The sequence below is a fragment of the Rhodotorula graminis genome (genome assembly GCF_001329695.1).
Source record: "Rhodotorula graminis WP1 unplaced genomic scaffold RHOBAscaffold_5, whole genome shotgun sequence".
In the NCBI taxonomy this organism is placed as follows: domain Eukaryota; kingdom Fungi; phylum Basidiomycota; class Microbotryomycetes; order Sporidiobolales; family Sporidiobolaceae; genus Rhodotorula; species Rhodotorula graminis.
In genome coordinates this window covers 346,737-358,876 of record NW_017264932.1, presented here as the reverse complement: position 1 = coordinate 358,876, position 12,140 = coordinate 346,737, and the positions used below count along the sequence as shown (strand labels likewise).

General features: G+C 66.6%; 3 protein-coding genes across 3 annotated transcripts; 1 reads left to right on the top strand and 2 right to left on the bottom strand.

The window, feature by feature from the left end:
• Positions 1-288: 288 nt before the first annotated feature.
• Positions 289-2,174, bottom strand: RHOBADRAFT_35482 (uncharacterized protein). Its single transcript, XM_018413277.1, has 7 exons — positions 2,144-2,174; positions 1,956-2,023; positions 1,793-1,858; positions 1,559-1,713; positions 1,350-1,497; positions 502-1,279; positions 289-428 (listed from the first exon to the last, which is right to left on the bottom strand). The coding sequence occupies exons 2-7, from the start codon at positions 2,019-2,021 to the stop codon at positions 388-390; spliced, it is 1,254 nt and encodes a 417-aa protein (XP_018271787.1). The 5' UTR covers positions 2,022-2,023; positions 2,144-2,174; the 3' UTR covers positions 289-387.
• RHOBADRAFT_48293 (uncharacterized protein) lies at positions 626-4,541 on the bottom strand (the record flags this gene model as incomplete). The annotated part of the gene is made up of 13 exons (XM_018415119.1): positions 626-1,279; positions 1,350-1,497; positions 1,559-1,713; positions 1,793-1,858; positions 1,956-2,023; positions 2,733-3,013; positions 3,081-3,204; positions 3,279-3,410; positions 3,491-3,587; positions 3,667-3,844; positions 3,911-4,214; positions 4,278-4,440; positions 4,504-4,541. The coding sequence occupies 9 exons, from the start codon at positions 4,539-4,541 to the stop codon at positions 2,018-2,020; spliced, it is 1,323 nt and encodes a 440-aa protein (XP_018271786.1). The 3' UTR covers positions 626-1,279; positions 1,350-1,497; positions 1,559-1,713; positions 1,793-1,858; positions 1,956-2,017.
• Positions 4,542-5,455: 914 nt separating this feature from the next.
• RHOBADRAFT_52767 (uncharacterized protein) lies at positions 5,456-11,613 on the top strand (the record flags this gene model as incomplete). The annotated part of the gene is made up of 29 exons (XM_018416497.1): positions 5,456-5,542; positions 5,613-5,655; positions 5,717-5,743; positions 5,813-5,831; positions 5,911-5,929; positions 5,998-6,034; positions 6,116-6,138; positions 6,205-6,307; positions 6,372-6,427; positions 6,493-6,560; positions 6,640-6,670; positions 6,738-6,872; positions 6,938-7,188; positions 7,267-7,417; positions 7,486-7,513; positions 7,584-7,621; positions 7,691-8,362; positions 9,090-9,125; positions 9,183-9,219; positions 9,291-9,336; positions 9,409-9,538; positions 9,608-9,712; positions 9,772-9,912; positions 9,978-10,137; positions 10,216-10,399; positions 10,473-10,588; positions 10,710-10,808; positions 10,881-10,900; positions 10,969-11,613. The coding sequence occupies 29 exons, from the start codon at positions 5,456-5,458 to the stop codon at positions 11,611-11,613; spliced, it is 3,507 nt and encodes a 1,168-aa protein (XP_018271785.1).
• Positions 11,614-12,140: the final 527 nt, after the last annotated feature.

Here is a 12,140-nt window from a genome sequence, read left to right as displayed (position 1 = left end):
GCGTGGCCTGGGGCCGTCTTGGACGACGAAGAGGCGGTCGGCCGGCACCGGAGCACGCGAGAGATGAAGCTGGCCGGTCGAGGTGGCTGGCTCGCTCGAGGCTGGTTGGCGGGTGCGGGCGTCAAGCTTGGCGATTCGGCTGGTCGCTCAGCCATGCAGCTTGGCCGGCGAAGCGGTGTAGGACGAGGGAGAGCTGGAGAGACGGGGCCACTTCCGTCGGCGCCGCTCGGCCGACGGCGCGGCAGCGTCTTTTGGCTCTCTCTCTCTCTCTCGCAGGGCCTGGCTCTTGGGAACTGCGATGTTTTGCGATACGGAACGACAAGGAGATCTACCCGGCACAGAAAGGAAGAGAGAAAGGGAAGCGGCGAGGCGGCTCGAGCGTCTCGCTCAGTCGCGCACGATGAGCGTCGCCTTGCCAGCGCCGGTACCTGCGGGACACAGGACATGTCAGGCCGAGTTCTCGAGAATGGCGAGGAGGGGGGAGAGAAAGAGGGGGCGCACCCATGCAGAGCGTCGCGACGCCGACCTTCTTGTCGGTGCGGATGAGCTCGTAGATGAGCGACGACAGGAGCCTGCCGCCGGTCGCGCCGAGCGGGTGGCCGAGCGCGATCGCGCCGCCCTTGGGGTTGACCTTCTTCGTGTCGAGGCCAAGCTCGCGCGTGACCATGAGCGACTGGGACGCGAACGCCTCGTTGAGCTCAAACAAGTCGACGTCGTCCTTGGTGATGCCGTAGTTGTCGAACAGCTTGGGCAGCGCGTACGCCGGACCGACGCCCATGATGATCGGGGGCACGCCGACGACCGCCGAGCCGACCCACTTGGCGAGGATCTTGAGCCCGAGCTTGTCGGCGACGTCGCGGCGCACGAGCGTGAGGGCCGACGCGCCGTCCGAGATCTGCGACGAGTTGCCGGCCGTGCCCGTGCCGCCCTCCTTGAAGCACGGCTTGAGCTTGGCGAGCGACTCGAGCGTCGTCTGGGGCCGGATGCCCTCGTCCTTGGACAGGACCACCTCCTCGACGACCTCGGCCTTGTCGCCCTCGGCCGGCGTCACCTTGCGCACCTTGATCGGCGCGATCTCGGCCGCAAAGTAGCCCGCGTCCTGCGCCGCCTTGGCCTTGGCGTGCGACGCGCACGCGAACGCGTCCTGGTCCTCGCGCGTGATGCCGTACTTTTCTGCGACCGCCTCGGACGTGGTGCCCATCGGGGCGAGGCAGTCCTGCGCGTCCTGCGAGTGCGACTTCTTGATGTAGGGCGAGATGCCGGCAGGGATGGCGCGAGTCTGCGAGGGTCGAGCGAGGTCAGCTTCATGAACATTGTTCGCTGTCGGTGGCAGAGAGAGCGGGACGTACGCCATAGTCGCGAGTCATCGACTCGGCGCCGGATGCGATGCCCATGTCGATGAGGCCGCCCTTGATCTGGAGCGCGATGTCGGTCACCGACTGGAGCGACGACGCGCACTGGCGGTTGACCGACTTGAAGCCCGAGACGACAGGAAATCTGTGGGGGAGAGGTCGTCAGTGACTTAAAAGGGAGAGTAGAAAGCTCGTGGACGACGCACCCAGCATCGAGAGACGCGAGACGACCGCTCTTTGCGCCGCCGAGCTCCATGAGGACGGTGCCGTTGTGGATGTCCTGGACGGCGCCGCCCTTGACGTCGACGCCCTGCTCTTCGAGGCGCAACCTCGTCTCGCGAAGAACGTGCGACAGGAGCTCCTGCGAGGGAGAACGGACAGTGCCGCCGGGTCAGCTTCGCGGCCAGAGCGGTCGTCGACGAGGAGGAGGAGAGACGCACCTCGGCGTGCATGTCCTTGAGGCCGCCACGGAACTTGCCGATGGGCGTACGGAGCGAGGTCACGATCTGTGCGAGGCGGCCAGTCAGCTCCTGGAGGACCGGCAGCATGCCGCGGCACCTCGAAGTGGAGCGAGGAGGACGACGAAGGAAGGGTGGGGCGCACAACGACATCGTCCGGACGGCGCTTGAGCACGTCTGCGAGAGCACGGCGAGGGATGGTGGCCTTCATGGCTGCGCGCGACGAGGAGAACTGAGGTCAGCGAGGTCCGGAGGCTGGAGACGATGAGGAGGACGAGGCCGGGCTCGCCAGCTCGGAAGAGCGGCGCAAGGCAAGGTGGCAGGTGGACGCACTGTATAGGAGAGCAGTCTGGTGCGAGGCGTGCGGTCGGGGAGGAGAGAAGTGAGCCAGGTTGGCCTCGTCGCGGCGCCGAAGAAGCCGCGGCACAACCGGCTTCCATCTTTCTCCCGCTCTCTCGCTTTCGGCGCGTGCGACAGACTCGAGTACATTACTGCAGCTACTACCCACAGGTACTAGAGGGAGGACGAGGGGAACGAAAGTCGGGGAGACGGCGCTCGAGAGAGGGGGGGGACAATGCGGGCGGGCGGCGAGCGAGGGACGGGGTGGTGCGACTGATGTGCGAGACAGCGCGGTTACGAGGGTATGCTGTAGGTAAGGACGGGTATCGGAGCTGGGCCGGCGGGTGGGCGAGAGGCAGGTCGCCATGCGGCCGAGGACGAACGACGAAACGAGGGCGGCGACCGGTCTTGTCGGCATGGGCGGCGACCGCGGCGCGACGAGGGCGAAAGACGAAAGACGAAGGGTGCGAGTGACACGAGGCGACCGACAAAGTCTAAGGAACCCAGACCTGCGCGAGGGGAGAGCGAGAGGGTCAGGACCAGTCGGCGCGAGACGAGGTCGACGAGGGAATAGCGGGCGCACCTTGATCGTCTGGTCGACCGAGCCCGTCGCGACGACGTTGACGAGCTGAGCCGTCTCGTGCGCCTTGCCGCCTGCGCCGTTGGCCGTCGCGCCGTTCGCCTGGCCGCCCGGCGCCGGTGCTCGCCCCCACGTCATGGTCGTCACAAAGTGCTCGTGCGCCTCGAGAACCTTGAGGCAGCGGCCCGTCGCGAGGTCCCACGTCCGGATCGTCTTGTCGTCCGACGCCGACAGGAGGAACTTGCCCGAGGGGTGAAAGACGAGCGCTCGGACCCAGTTATCGTCTGCGAGAGGGAAGCATCGTGAGCGCTCTGAGCGACAGGGCAGAGGGGCACCGAGACGAGGACGTACGGCCGACGAGTGTCTTGAGGCACTGACCGCTGACGGCGTCCCACAGCTTGATCGTCTTGTCGCGCGAGCCGGTCGCGGCGAACGCGCCGACCACCTTGCCCTCGGCTGATCGCCCGCTCGGAGCCTGCGCGAGAGAGTCCTTATGAGCAACGTGCTGCACGTAGGAAAATCGGGCGAGAGAGAGAGAGGAAGACGCACCGTGATGCCGGCCACCTCTCGAATCGCCGGGTACGCCGCCGTCGGCGCGAACACGGCCACCTCGACGACGTGCTCGTGCCCTCGCAGCTCGGCCTTGGTCTCGCCCCGCGTTGCCTCCCACACTCGAGCAGTCTGCAGGCCCGAGAGACGAGTGAGCGGGCGCGCCAAGGAGGGGGACAAGGAGGGGCAGGATGGAGAAGAAGAGGGCGCACCTGGTCGACCGAGCAGCTGATGAGCTGCAGCCCGTCCGAGCTCGGCACCACGCTCCTCACCCAGTCGCTGTGGCCCGAGAACGTCTTGGTGCAGAAGCTGGGGACGAGAGAGGGGGCGAGATCAGGAATGTGTGCGGTCGAGGAGGGGAGGAGAGGGAGGAAAAGGAGGGACGCACCCGCTCGAGACCTCCCAGATCCGGATCGTGCGGTCCCGACTTGCGCTCACGATAAAGTCGTCGTTGGGCAGGAAGCGCGCCGACGAGATCGAGTGGTCGTGGCCGTGCAGGGTGCGGACGTTCTTCCACTCGTTGTTGGTGTCCCACAGCTTGATCGTCAGGTCGGACGAGCACGAGACTGCGAGGAGCAGCGAGTCAGTACCAGGTCTTTTCGGGCGAGGCGAGGAGAAAGTGAGGGACGTACCGAGAAAGTTGCCCTTCGAGTCAAAGTCGACGTCGGCGACGGCCTTGGTGTGGCCTTTGACCGTGCGCTCAAACTCGCCCGTCTCCCAGTCCCACACCTTGAGCGTCGAGTCCTCGCTCGCGCTGACGATGACGCTGAAGAGGGGGTGGAACGTGACGCGCGTGATGGGCGAGCGGTGGCCGGACAGGGCGTGTCGTGCGGGCGCTCGAGGGGTCCAGTCGGGCGACGACGCCGATGGGCGCTTGGACGGGGCGGACGAGAGCTCTTCTTGCAGCTGCGAGTTGCGCGCCTCGAGGTCCATGATCTGCGGTACCGGATACGGGTCAGCCTTGCGCTCGCTGCCAGAAGAGAGGACCAGAGGGCGCACCTTCTTCTGCAGGCGGATCACGCTCGTCCACTTCTTCTCGAGAAGGCCGCTCCACTTGGCCTTGGCGTCGGGCTGAAAGTCGGGCTGGCCGGCCTCGTGCTTGAGCGCCGCGAGCGTCTCGACGAATCCGTTGGACGAGAGGTAGTCGAGCATCGACTTGTGGCTGCGCACGTCGTAGCTCGGTCAGGGTCTTGCTGCACTGTCAGACCGTAGGAAGCGGACGCACAGCTCGTCCTTCTGTCGGTCGCTGAGGACGGAGCTCATCGCTCGAGTGGGCGACGAGGCAGGTGGGGGAAGGCGGACTCGCGCTCGGCGCGTGAACGGGAGGTCGGGGTCTGAGCTGCTGAGGCTGTCGAGATGCTGTGGTGGCCGGCGTCCAGCTCGCGTGAGCTTGTCGGGACGAGTGGGGAGACGAGGGTCGAGATGGCGATGAGGACGCGGGGCGTGAGGCGTCGGCGCGTGTGGCGAGGGTTTGCGCGCGTGCAAGGTAGCGCTGCGAGCTGTGCAGTGGCGTGCAGCTCGACCTGAGCAGCCGCTGTCGTGGTCGACGTGGACGAGGCGTCGGCTCTCGCTCTCCTGCTCCTCCTCCTCACGCTTCTGCCTCGACCGTCTCACTGGCTCGCTTGCCTGCGTGCAGTACTGCACGCATGGCTGCTCGCGTGTCTCCCTGTCGCGATCCCGCAATCCTCGCCCTCGCCGAGCCCCTCCCCAACCTCCGACCTTCCTCCGCCCGCCCACGCATCCGCTCTCTCCCGTCCGACCTCTCTCGCGGGAGCGCGAGCTCGGCGCGTGACCCGCCGCATGGGCTAGTCCACGGCCGGCGGACAGGAGGGGCGCCGGCCGGCGTGCGGACGACGCCGCGGTCTGCTCACTCGGACTGTCCGCGGACCTGTTCAGCTGCAGGCGGAAGCCGTCCACCACGGCCGAACCTACGCGCTCGCGCGAGCTTCAGCTTCCGCGCCTGCGCTGCGCTCCTGTGCGACCGCCTGCTGGTCACGCTTCCACGACTCGCTGCTCGCCTCGCCGCAGGGCTAAGCGCAGCTCTCGCCGCACGCCGCACGCCGCCCTCGCACCGCCGAGTTCGCCCCCACGGACGACCGCGGAGCCCTGTGGAGCGCCGTCGTCCCCACAGCCGTTCCTCGCCTCTCTTTCTCCCGCTCCCACCCACCTCGACGACCATGGCGGCAGCAGAAGTTGGGTACCGTTGGCCGGCTCTCGCGCAGCAGGCGTTCATGGCGGGCACCTGCAGGGCGGGACTGAGCATTGTGCGTCTCGTCGTCGTTCAGCTCTCTCGCACGTGGGGCTGGACTGACCCACGGACTTTCCGACCGGCAGAGCGAGTGGTGCTCGACGGCGGCGGCCGACAAGTGTTGCGGCGGTGCGTCGTCGCCTGTCCTGCGTCTATGGGTGCCGCCTACTGACTCTACTCCTGCACACAGTCATCTGCCCCAACGCTCCGATCACGGGTGGGCCGCTCTGCCCCCTTCTCGCTCGCGCCTTTTGTGGAGCCGACTCTGACGAGCTCGCATCCGCAGGTCCCGCCACCGTCATCGTGTACGCCTTCGACCCGTCTCGCCGTCGTCGTGCGTCGCAGGCGCCCGAGACTGACCCCTCTCGCTCTCGCCCTCGCCAGCTTTACAGCAGGAACGTTCGTGCGTCGCGCCCTCTCTCTCTCTCGTTCCCCCGAGCGATGTCCTGACTCTCTCACACGCGCCCGCAGTTCAACCTGTTGCTCTGCCTCATCTGGAAGAGCGAGGGTGAGGCTTCCTCGCCTGGCTCGGCTCTCCTGAGCCGCTCGAGCCCCGTCCTGACGCCCTCTTCCCCTCCTCTACCTGCAGCGCCGTACAACCTCATGGTCCAGGTCCGTCCCTCTCCCTCTCTCTGTGCCTCGACGACGCACAAGAGGCCTGACGCCCGAGCCGTGCAGCTTCTCGCGACCGACGGCGCCCTCTTTGGCCTGCTCGTGCGCACCTCGACCGAGCAGTTCCGTCTCTCGTACATCCACGCCTGGCTCCCGCCTCTCGCCATCAGTGCGTCTCTCTCTCCCTCTCCCCATCGCGGTCTCCCACTCACTCGAAAACACCTCGTTCGCAGTGAGCGTTGTGCCCGTCGCCATCGCCGCCGCGACCGTCGAGCTCGAGTACATCCACGTCCGTCCCTCTCCTTCCCTCTTGGGCACCGAGACCGAGACTGATAACGTCGACGTACGCGACAGGGCATGGGCTTCGACGCCGTGGCCGCTACCACCGCCGCGCAGTGGCACAACGCCGACATCGCCAGGAGGTGCGTCCTCATCTCGCTCCCGTTCTCTCCCTCAGGCTTCTACGACGTCTGACGAGGAGCCTGTACATGCCTTCCGTAGCCTATCGCCTCCCGAGTACGAGGAGACGAGCGTGCGTCTGCCTCACGTCGTCGTGAGCGTGCCTCGAGCGGAACCTGACGATTGCCCTCCCGTCGCAGCCTACCCGCCCGTCCTTGATCCGCAACCCGACCCACGCCAACTTCAAGAAGGACGTCACAGAGCGCAAAAAGTCGACCGACGCCGAGCGCCGTGCTCGCGACCAGGAGCTCCTCAACAAGCCGATGCTGCCTCTCGTGCGCTCGACTCTCTCTTCTTCTCTCTTGGGCCCGACCTCACGCCCTCTGCCTCGGTCGTGCAGGTCGCCTGCGGTCTATTCCTCTTTCACGTCGTCGCGTGGATCGTCATCTTCGTCTACGTCTTTGTCGGGTTCGACAAGCCCTCGCAGGACAACTGCACCGACGAGCTCCCGCTGCGGCAGTACAAGATCGTCCTCGCGTCGGCGACGTCGGCCTTCCTCTTCTTCGCCATCATCTTCTGGTGCGCGTTCGCCGGCGGGCTCACTCGCCACATGCGCAGGCGCAACTCGTACCGCAAGGACACCCTTCTGTAGTGCGTCTCGCTCTCTCTCTCTCTCTCCCTCGAGCTCTGCCCAAGTTCCCTACTGACGACGCACACCTCGTCTCGCAGCTTGGCCTCGCTCACGCACTGGCGCGCTTTCATCGGCGCCGTCGACCCGGACCGCCAAGGGTGGGGCAAGCCTCGCGAGGTCGTCCGGTGGGGCATCTGCTTGGTCATGTTCTTCGTCTGGGTCGCCGTCTACGTCTCGGTGTACATCACTGTGCGTCACCGTCCTCTCCTTCCCTCTCGGCGTCGGTCTAGGCGCTCACCCTCCTATCGCGCCCACAGATGCTCCAGAAGTTCCTTCTCCTCGGCGGTACGGCCTCTCGACCTATCCTCGCTGCCCTTTCCTCGTCGACATGCACTCACGGCTTGCACTCGCACAGACAACCCGTTCGACTGGGGCCAGGTCAACGCCCTCGCCGTGCGTCGGCTTCCGCGCCCTCTCCCTTCTCGCGACCTGAACTGACTAGCGTTCCTCGCTCCCTCGCAGAACGTCTTTGTCCCGCTCCTTGTCGACGCTCGCGCCGCGTTCGACAACCTCGATGGCTGGGCGCGCGCCGACCAGACGACCGCCGAGGCGATCAAGAACGCCCACACGCTGTGGAAGTACGAGCAGGAGCAGGAGCGCGAGCGCCGCAAGAAGATCAAGGCGTCGGCTCCTCGCCACGGCCCAGTCGAGACGGGCAGCTTCGACATCGACTTTTCCAAGGTCGGCTCGTCGTCGCGCCGCAGCAGCCTCAACCTCGTCAAGCGTCGCTCTCGCCTTGCCGCCGGCTACGAGGAGGACGACGACCACCACCGTCGCCACTCGCCGTCCGCCTCTCACCGGCGTACGTCGGCCGTGCAGCACGATGACGGCCTCGAGGAGGACCTCGTCAGCCCGTTCTCGCGCACGAGGCGCACGACGGCCGCCCCATCGTCTCGCCGGCGCTCGTCGCACGAGCCCCTCGACGGCGACTCGCCCCCTCCTCCCTCCTCTCGCCGCCGTCACGAGCCGACTTCCCCCTCCTCTCCTGACGACAAGCCTGCTCACGGGCTCTACCGCTCTCACCACGACCCGGACCTCACCGCCCTCCCGCCCCTCCTCGCGAGCGACCTCTCGCCGCCGAGCCCCGAGGTGGCGCGGCGCAAGGTCGCCTGGGCCCCGTCGCCGTCGCCGCACGTGCGTCAGAGCAGGATGGAACCGTCGTCGAGAGTGGAGGAGTCGGAGGACCAGCGCCGTGGGCGGTCGAAGACGAGGGGCGAGGGGAGGAGCTCGAGGTGAGCCGCCGGGTGCGAGCGCGGCCGAGGGATCCGCCAAAAACCTGTAGCTATTCTCCCTGTGCACATGAAGACGCAAAAAACAGTTCCACCGCTTCGTTGCAGGTCGCGAGAGAAGCCTCGAAAGCCTCGGAGCGCGACTCGGAGGCGACAGCGACGACGAGGACGAGGACGAGCCGGTCGCCTCGCTGCTCTCGGCTGCCGCGGTCGAGCCACGTCCAGGCATTGCTGCTTGAGCTACTCGCTCCGTCGCGCTCGAACCCCAGCACGCCAAGCTCGCCCTCGACCGCTCCTCGAGCTCCTCCTCCCACCACGCCGCCCACGTCTGCTACGAGCACCGCCTCGCTCGTGGCGGCCGCCAGAGCCAGCCGGCGATCGCGGTCACTCGCGTCTCCACGACGGACGCTTGCTCCTGTCCGTCAGACGGCGCGTGCAGCCCGGGCCGACTCCGCGGACCCCCACGGCCGCCGGGAGGAGGCCAGCTCCCTCAGCGCTCTCTCTGCTTCCGCTCTGCAGCTGTTCGAGGCTCGCTCGAGGCCTCAAGATGTGGGCTGCGCAGAAGGTGCGCCCCCCTTTCACACCCTCTCGCGACACCTCGCCGCTGACCCCCCTTCGTCGCCGACGCGCAGGCCTTCGACACCGCCTGCTCTGGCGGGCTCGACGTTGTACGTCGTTGTCGCTGCCCTGCAGAAGCGCGAGACTGACGCCTCGACGACTCGCAGAACCAGTACTGCAACACCGCCGCCGAGACTTGCTGCGGTGCGTCCGCCCTGTCCTCCCTTCCTCCTCTCCCGCCTCCTCGACGCGCCATCCTGACTCTGAGCGGCCAGGTCTCTGCAACGTCGTGCCCATCTCGGGACCGGGCACCATCCTCGCGTGCGTCGAAAAGGCGCCCGTGCGCTTTCTTCTGCCGTCGTGCAACGTGTCCTGACCTCTCTCGACGCGCAGCAACCTCCTTGGCACGCTCCTCAACATGGTCTTTGCGCTGCGCTTCCGCAGCGAGACGCCGTACACTTTATTCTTCCAAATGATCGTGAACGATTTTGCCGTCATTTCGCTCGTCGACCGGGCCTTTCAGGTGCGTCTCTCTCTCTCTCTCTCTCTCTCTCTCGTCCGCCGACGTCGTACTGACTCTTTGAGCACGCAGGGAAAGAACCGCATGAGCCTGTGGCACTACTGCATGGTGCCGCTCTCGGCGTGCTCGATCGTGCCCATCATCGTCGCCTGCTCGACTGCGCGCCTCAAGTATCTGGTCCGTCGTCCTCCTTCGACTCCTTGCCAAACCCTTCTGACGCTCTCTTGTGTCCGCAGCACAACCTGTCGACTGCGGCCGCCGTCAAGATCTCGTACGGCCAGATGCCGCTCATCGCCGAGGCGCCCGTTCCTGCCGAGCTCCTCGAGAGTCGTCACTCGCACACGTCGCACTCGCTCAGCAAGGCGTTGAAGAAGCGAGTGCGTCCGACTCGCCCTCTGCACGTTCCGGATTGCCTCGGACTGACAAGCTCGCGTCCTCGCAGGACCAGCACTCGCGGCCGCAGATGCACCGCCGCGCGCCCTCGGTCGAGTCGGCAGACCCGAGCGCCTACCAGAAGTTGAACCAGTACCTCGCGATCACGGTCCTGTGGGCCACGCTCGTCCACATCGTCGTCTACGCCGGCACCTTCATCGGCGTCTTTGGTGCGTCCGCCCTTTCCTCCTCCTTCTCCTCGCCCACCGTTGCGCACTCGCCTGACTGACTCGAAGCAACTCTCACAGGCTTCATCGACAACACGTGGCAGTCGTCCTGCATCGACAAGTACGGGCTCAACCAGTGGAGGATCGCCATGGGCGCCTTTGCGGCCGTCATGCTCGTCGTCGCACTCGCCTTCTGGTTCTGCCTGTTCATGGCCATGGACGTCAAGTTTCGCAAGCGCAAGCGACTCGTCGACGGCCTCGAGATGTGCGTAGCCCCCTTTTCGCATCGGCGGTTAGTCCTCGCGCGAGGTCGTCACTGACTCGGGCTCTTCCCGCAGGTTCATCGCCTCCCTGTCGGCCGTCTTCCACCTTACGGCTCTGCGCAACTACTTCATGCCTCGCGGCGACTACTGGCTGCAGAAGAGGAGGAAGGAGACGCTCCGCTGGGTCATCTGTACGTCCCCTCGCCCCGCGCTCGAGCCTCTCGAGCCTCCTCTCTCTCTCGAGCCTCTCGAGCCTCGTCTCTCTCTCTCTCTCGCTTCTCGAGCCTCCTCTGACGCTCCTCTCCTGCGCAGCGTTTGCCGCGTACCTCTTATGGGCCATCCCTTACTCTATCATCTACGTCAAGGCCGGCAACGACTTTATTCTTCCCGGGCTCAATACCTGGCCGTACGGTGCGTCTCGCCTCGTCTCTCGAATTCGTTGTCCTCGGGCACTTACTCTTCACTCGTCGCCGTCGAGGACAGAGCAAATCGCCGGCGCGTTCGTGCGTCCTGCCGCTTCCCTGACCCTCCTCTTTGAGACGTCGCCTGACCTCTTTCTTGACGCCTGCAGAGCCTCCTCACGCCGATCTGCATCGTCGCTCGGGCGTTCGTCAACGAGCGCGACGGCTATGACGGCAAGAACAAGGCGATCGAGGACGCCCGCATCGCGCGCGCCGAGTTCGTCAAGTCCCGCGACGAGTTCGACGACAAGAACGCCTCCGGCCCTCGCTCGTCCTCTCGGAAACCCAGTCATTCATCTCCCGCTCGTCACGCCTCCTCCCTGTCGCCCACCCGCTCGTCGATCCGCCTGCACCACCGCCGCAACAGGTCGCCCGGCTCGGACGACGTCATGATGTCGGGGGCGCTCGGCGAGGACGAGGCGCCGTACGAGAGCCCGCACACAAGTACTCTCGACGGCCACGACGGCCAACCCGGCCGCGGTCCGCGCCACGACACGCTGCCCTCGTCCGAGCGCGACGAGCGTCGTCGCCGTCACCGCCTGCAGCTCCATCACGGGCCCGCGCAGGCGAGCGTCAGCTCGCTCGGTGACGAGCTCGTGCCCCCGCCCCTCTTCTCGCCCCGCAACCGCTCGCCGCCGTCGCCCGTCTCGCCGCAAGCCGACCGGTCTGAGCGCTCGGTCCCACGCCGCACGGCGTCCGCGCACGAGGCGAGCGGCCGCGCCCGCCCCGAGCGCTCGGCGCGAGCTCACGAGTAGCTCGGCGAGGTCGACGGGCCGACGATGATTGCGTTCGAGCGCCAGGCGGAGAGGGGAAAGGGTTGGGCGGAGCGCATGCGCCTCGGTCGCTCTCAGTCGTCGCTCTCTTTGGTGCAAAGTCTGATATTCGTGCTCCTCGCGCGCATGTGCCAGAGCCAGAGAGCTACGAGCGAGAGCTGGGCGAGCACAAAGGGATTCCGCCAAGTCTGTCGCGCGAGACGAGACGAGCCGAGCGGCCGTGGGAGGCCTCGCCGTGCGCGCTCTGCAAGGGTGCGTTGGCTGGAGATCGATCCTTCGGGAGCCAGAGGTGCACAGTACAGCCTGGCCGAGCGCGAGGAGAGCGAGAGCGAGCCGTTCCTTGGATCGCTCGACACGGTTCGCGTGAGAGGCTCCTGCTCCCGACCACACCGCTCCGTTCTCGCTGGACGAGAGCTCACAGTGTGCCGACAAGCACACTGCGCCACTCCGCACCGCCAGCGGCCCCCGCACCACACCGCCTGCCCTCTTCCCTCGTCGCCTCGTCCTCA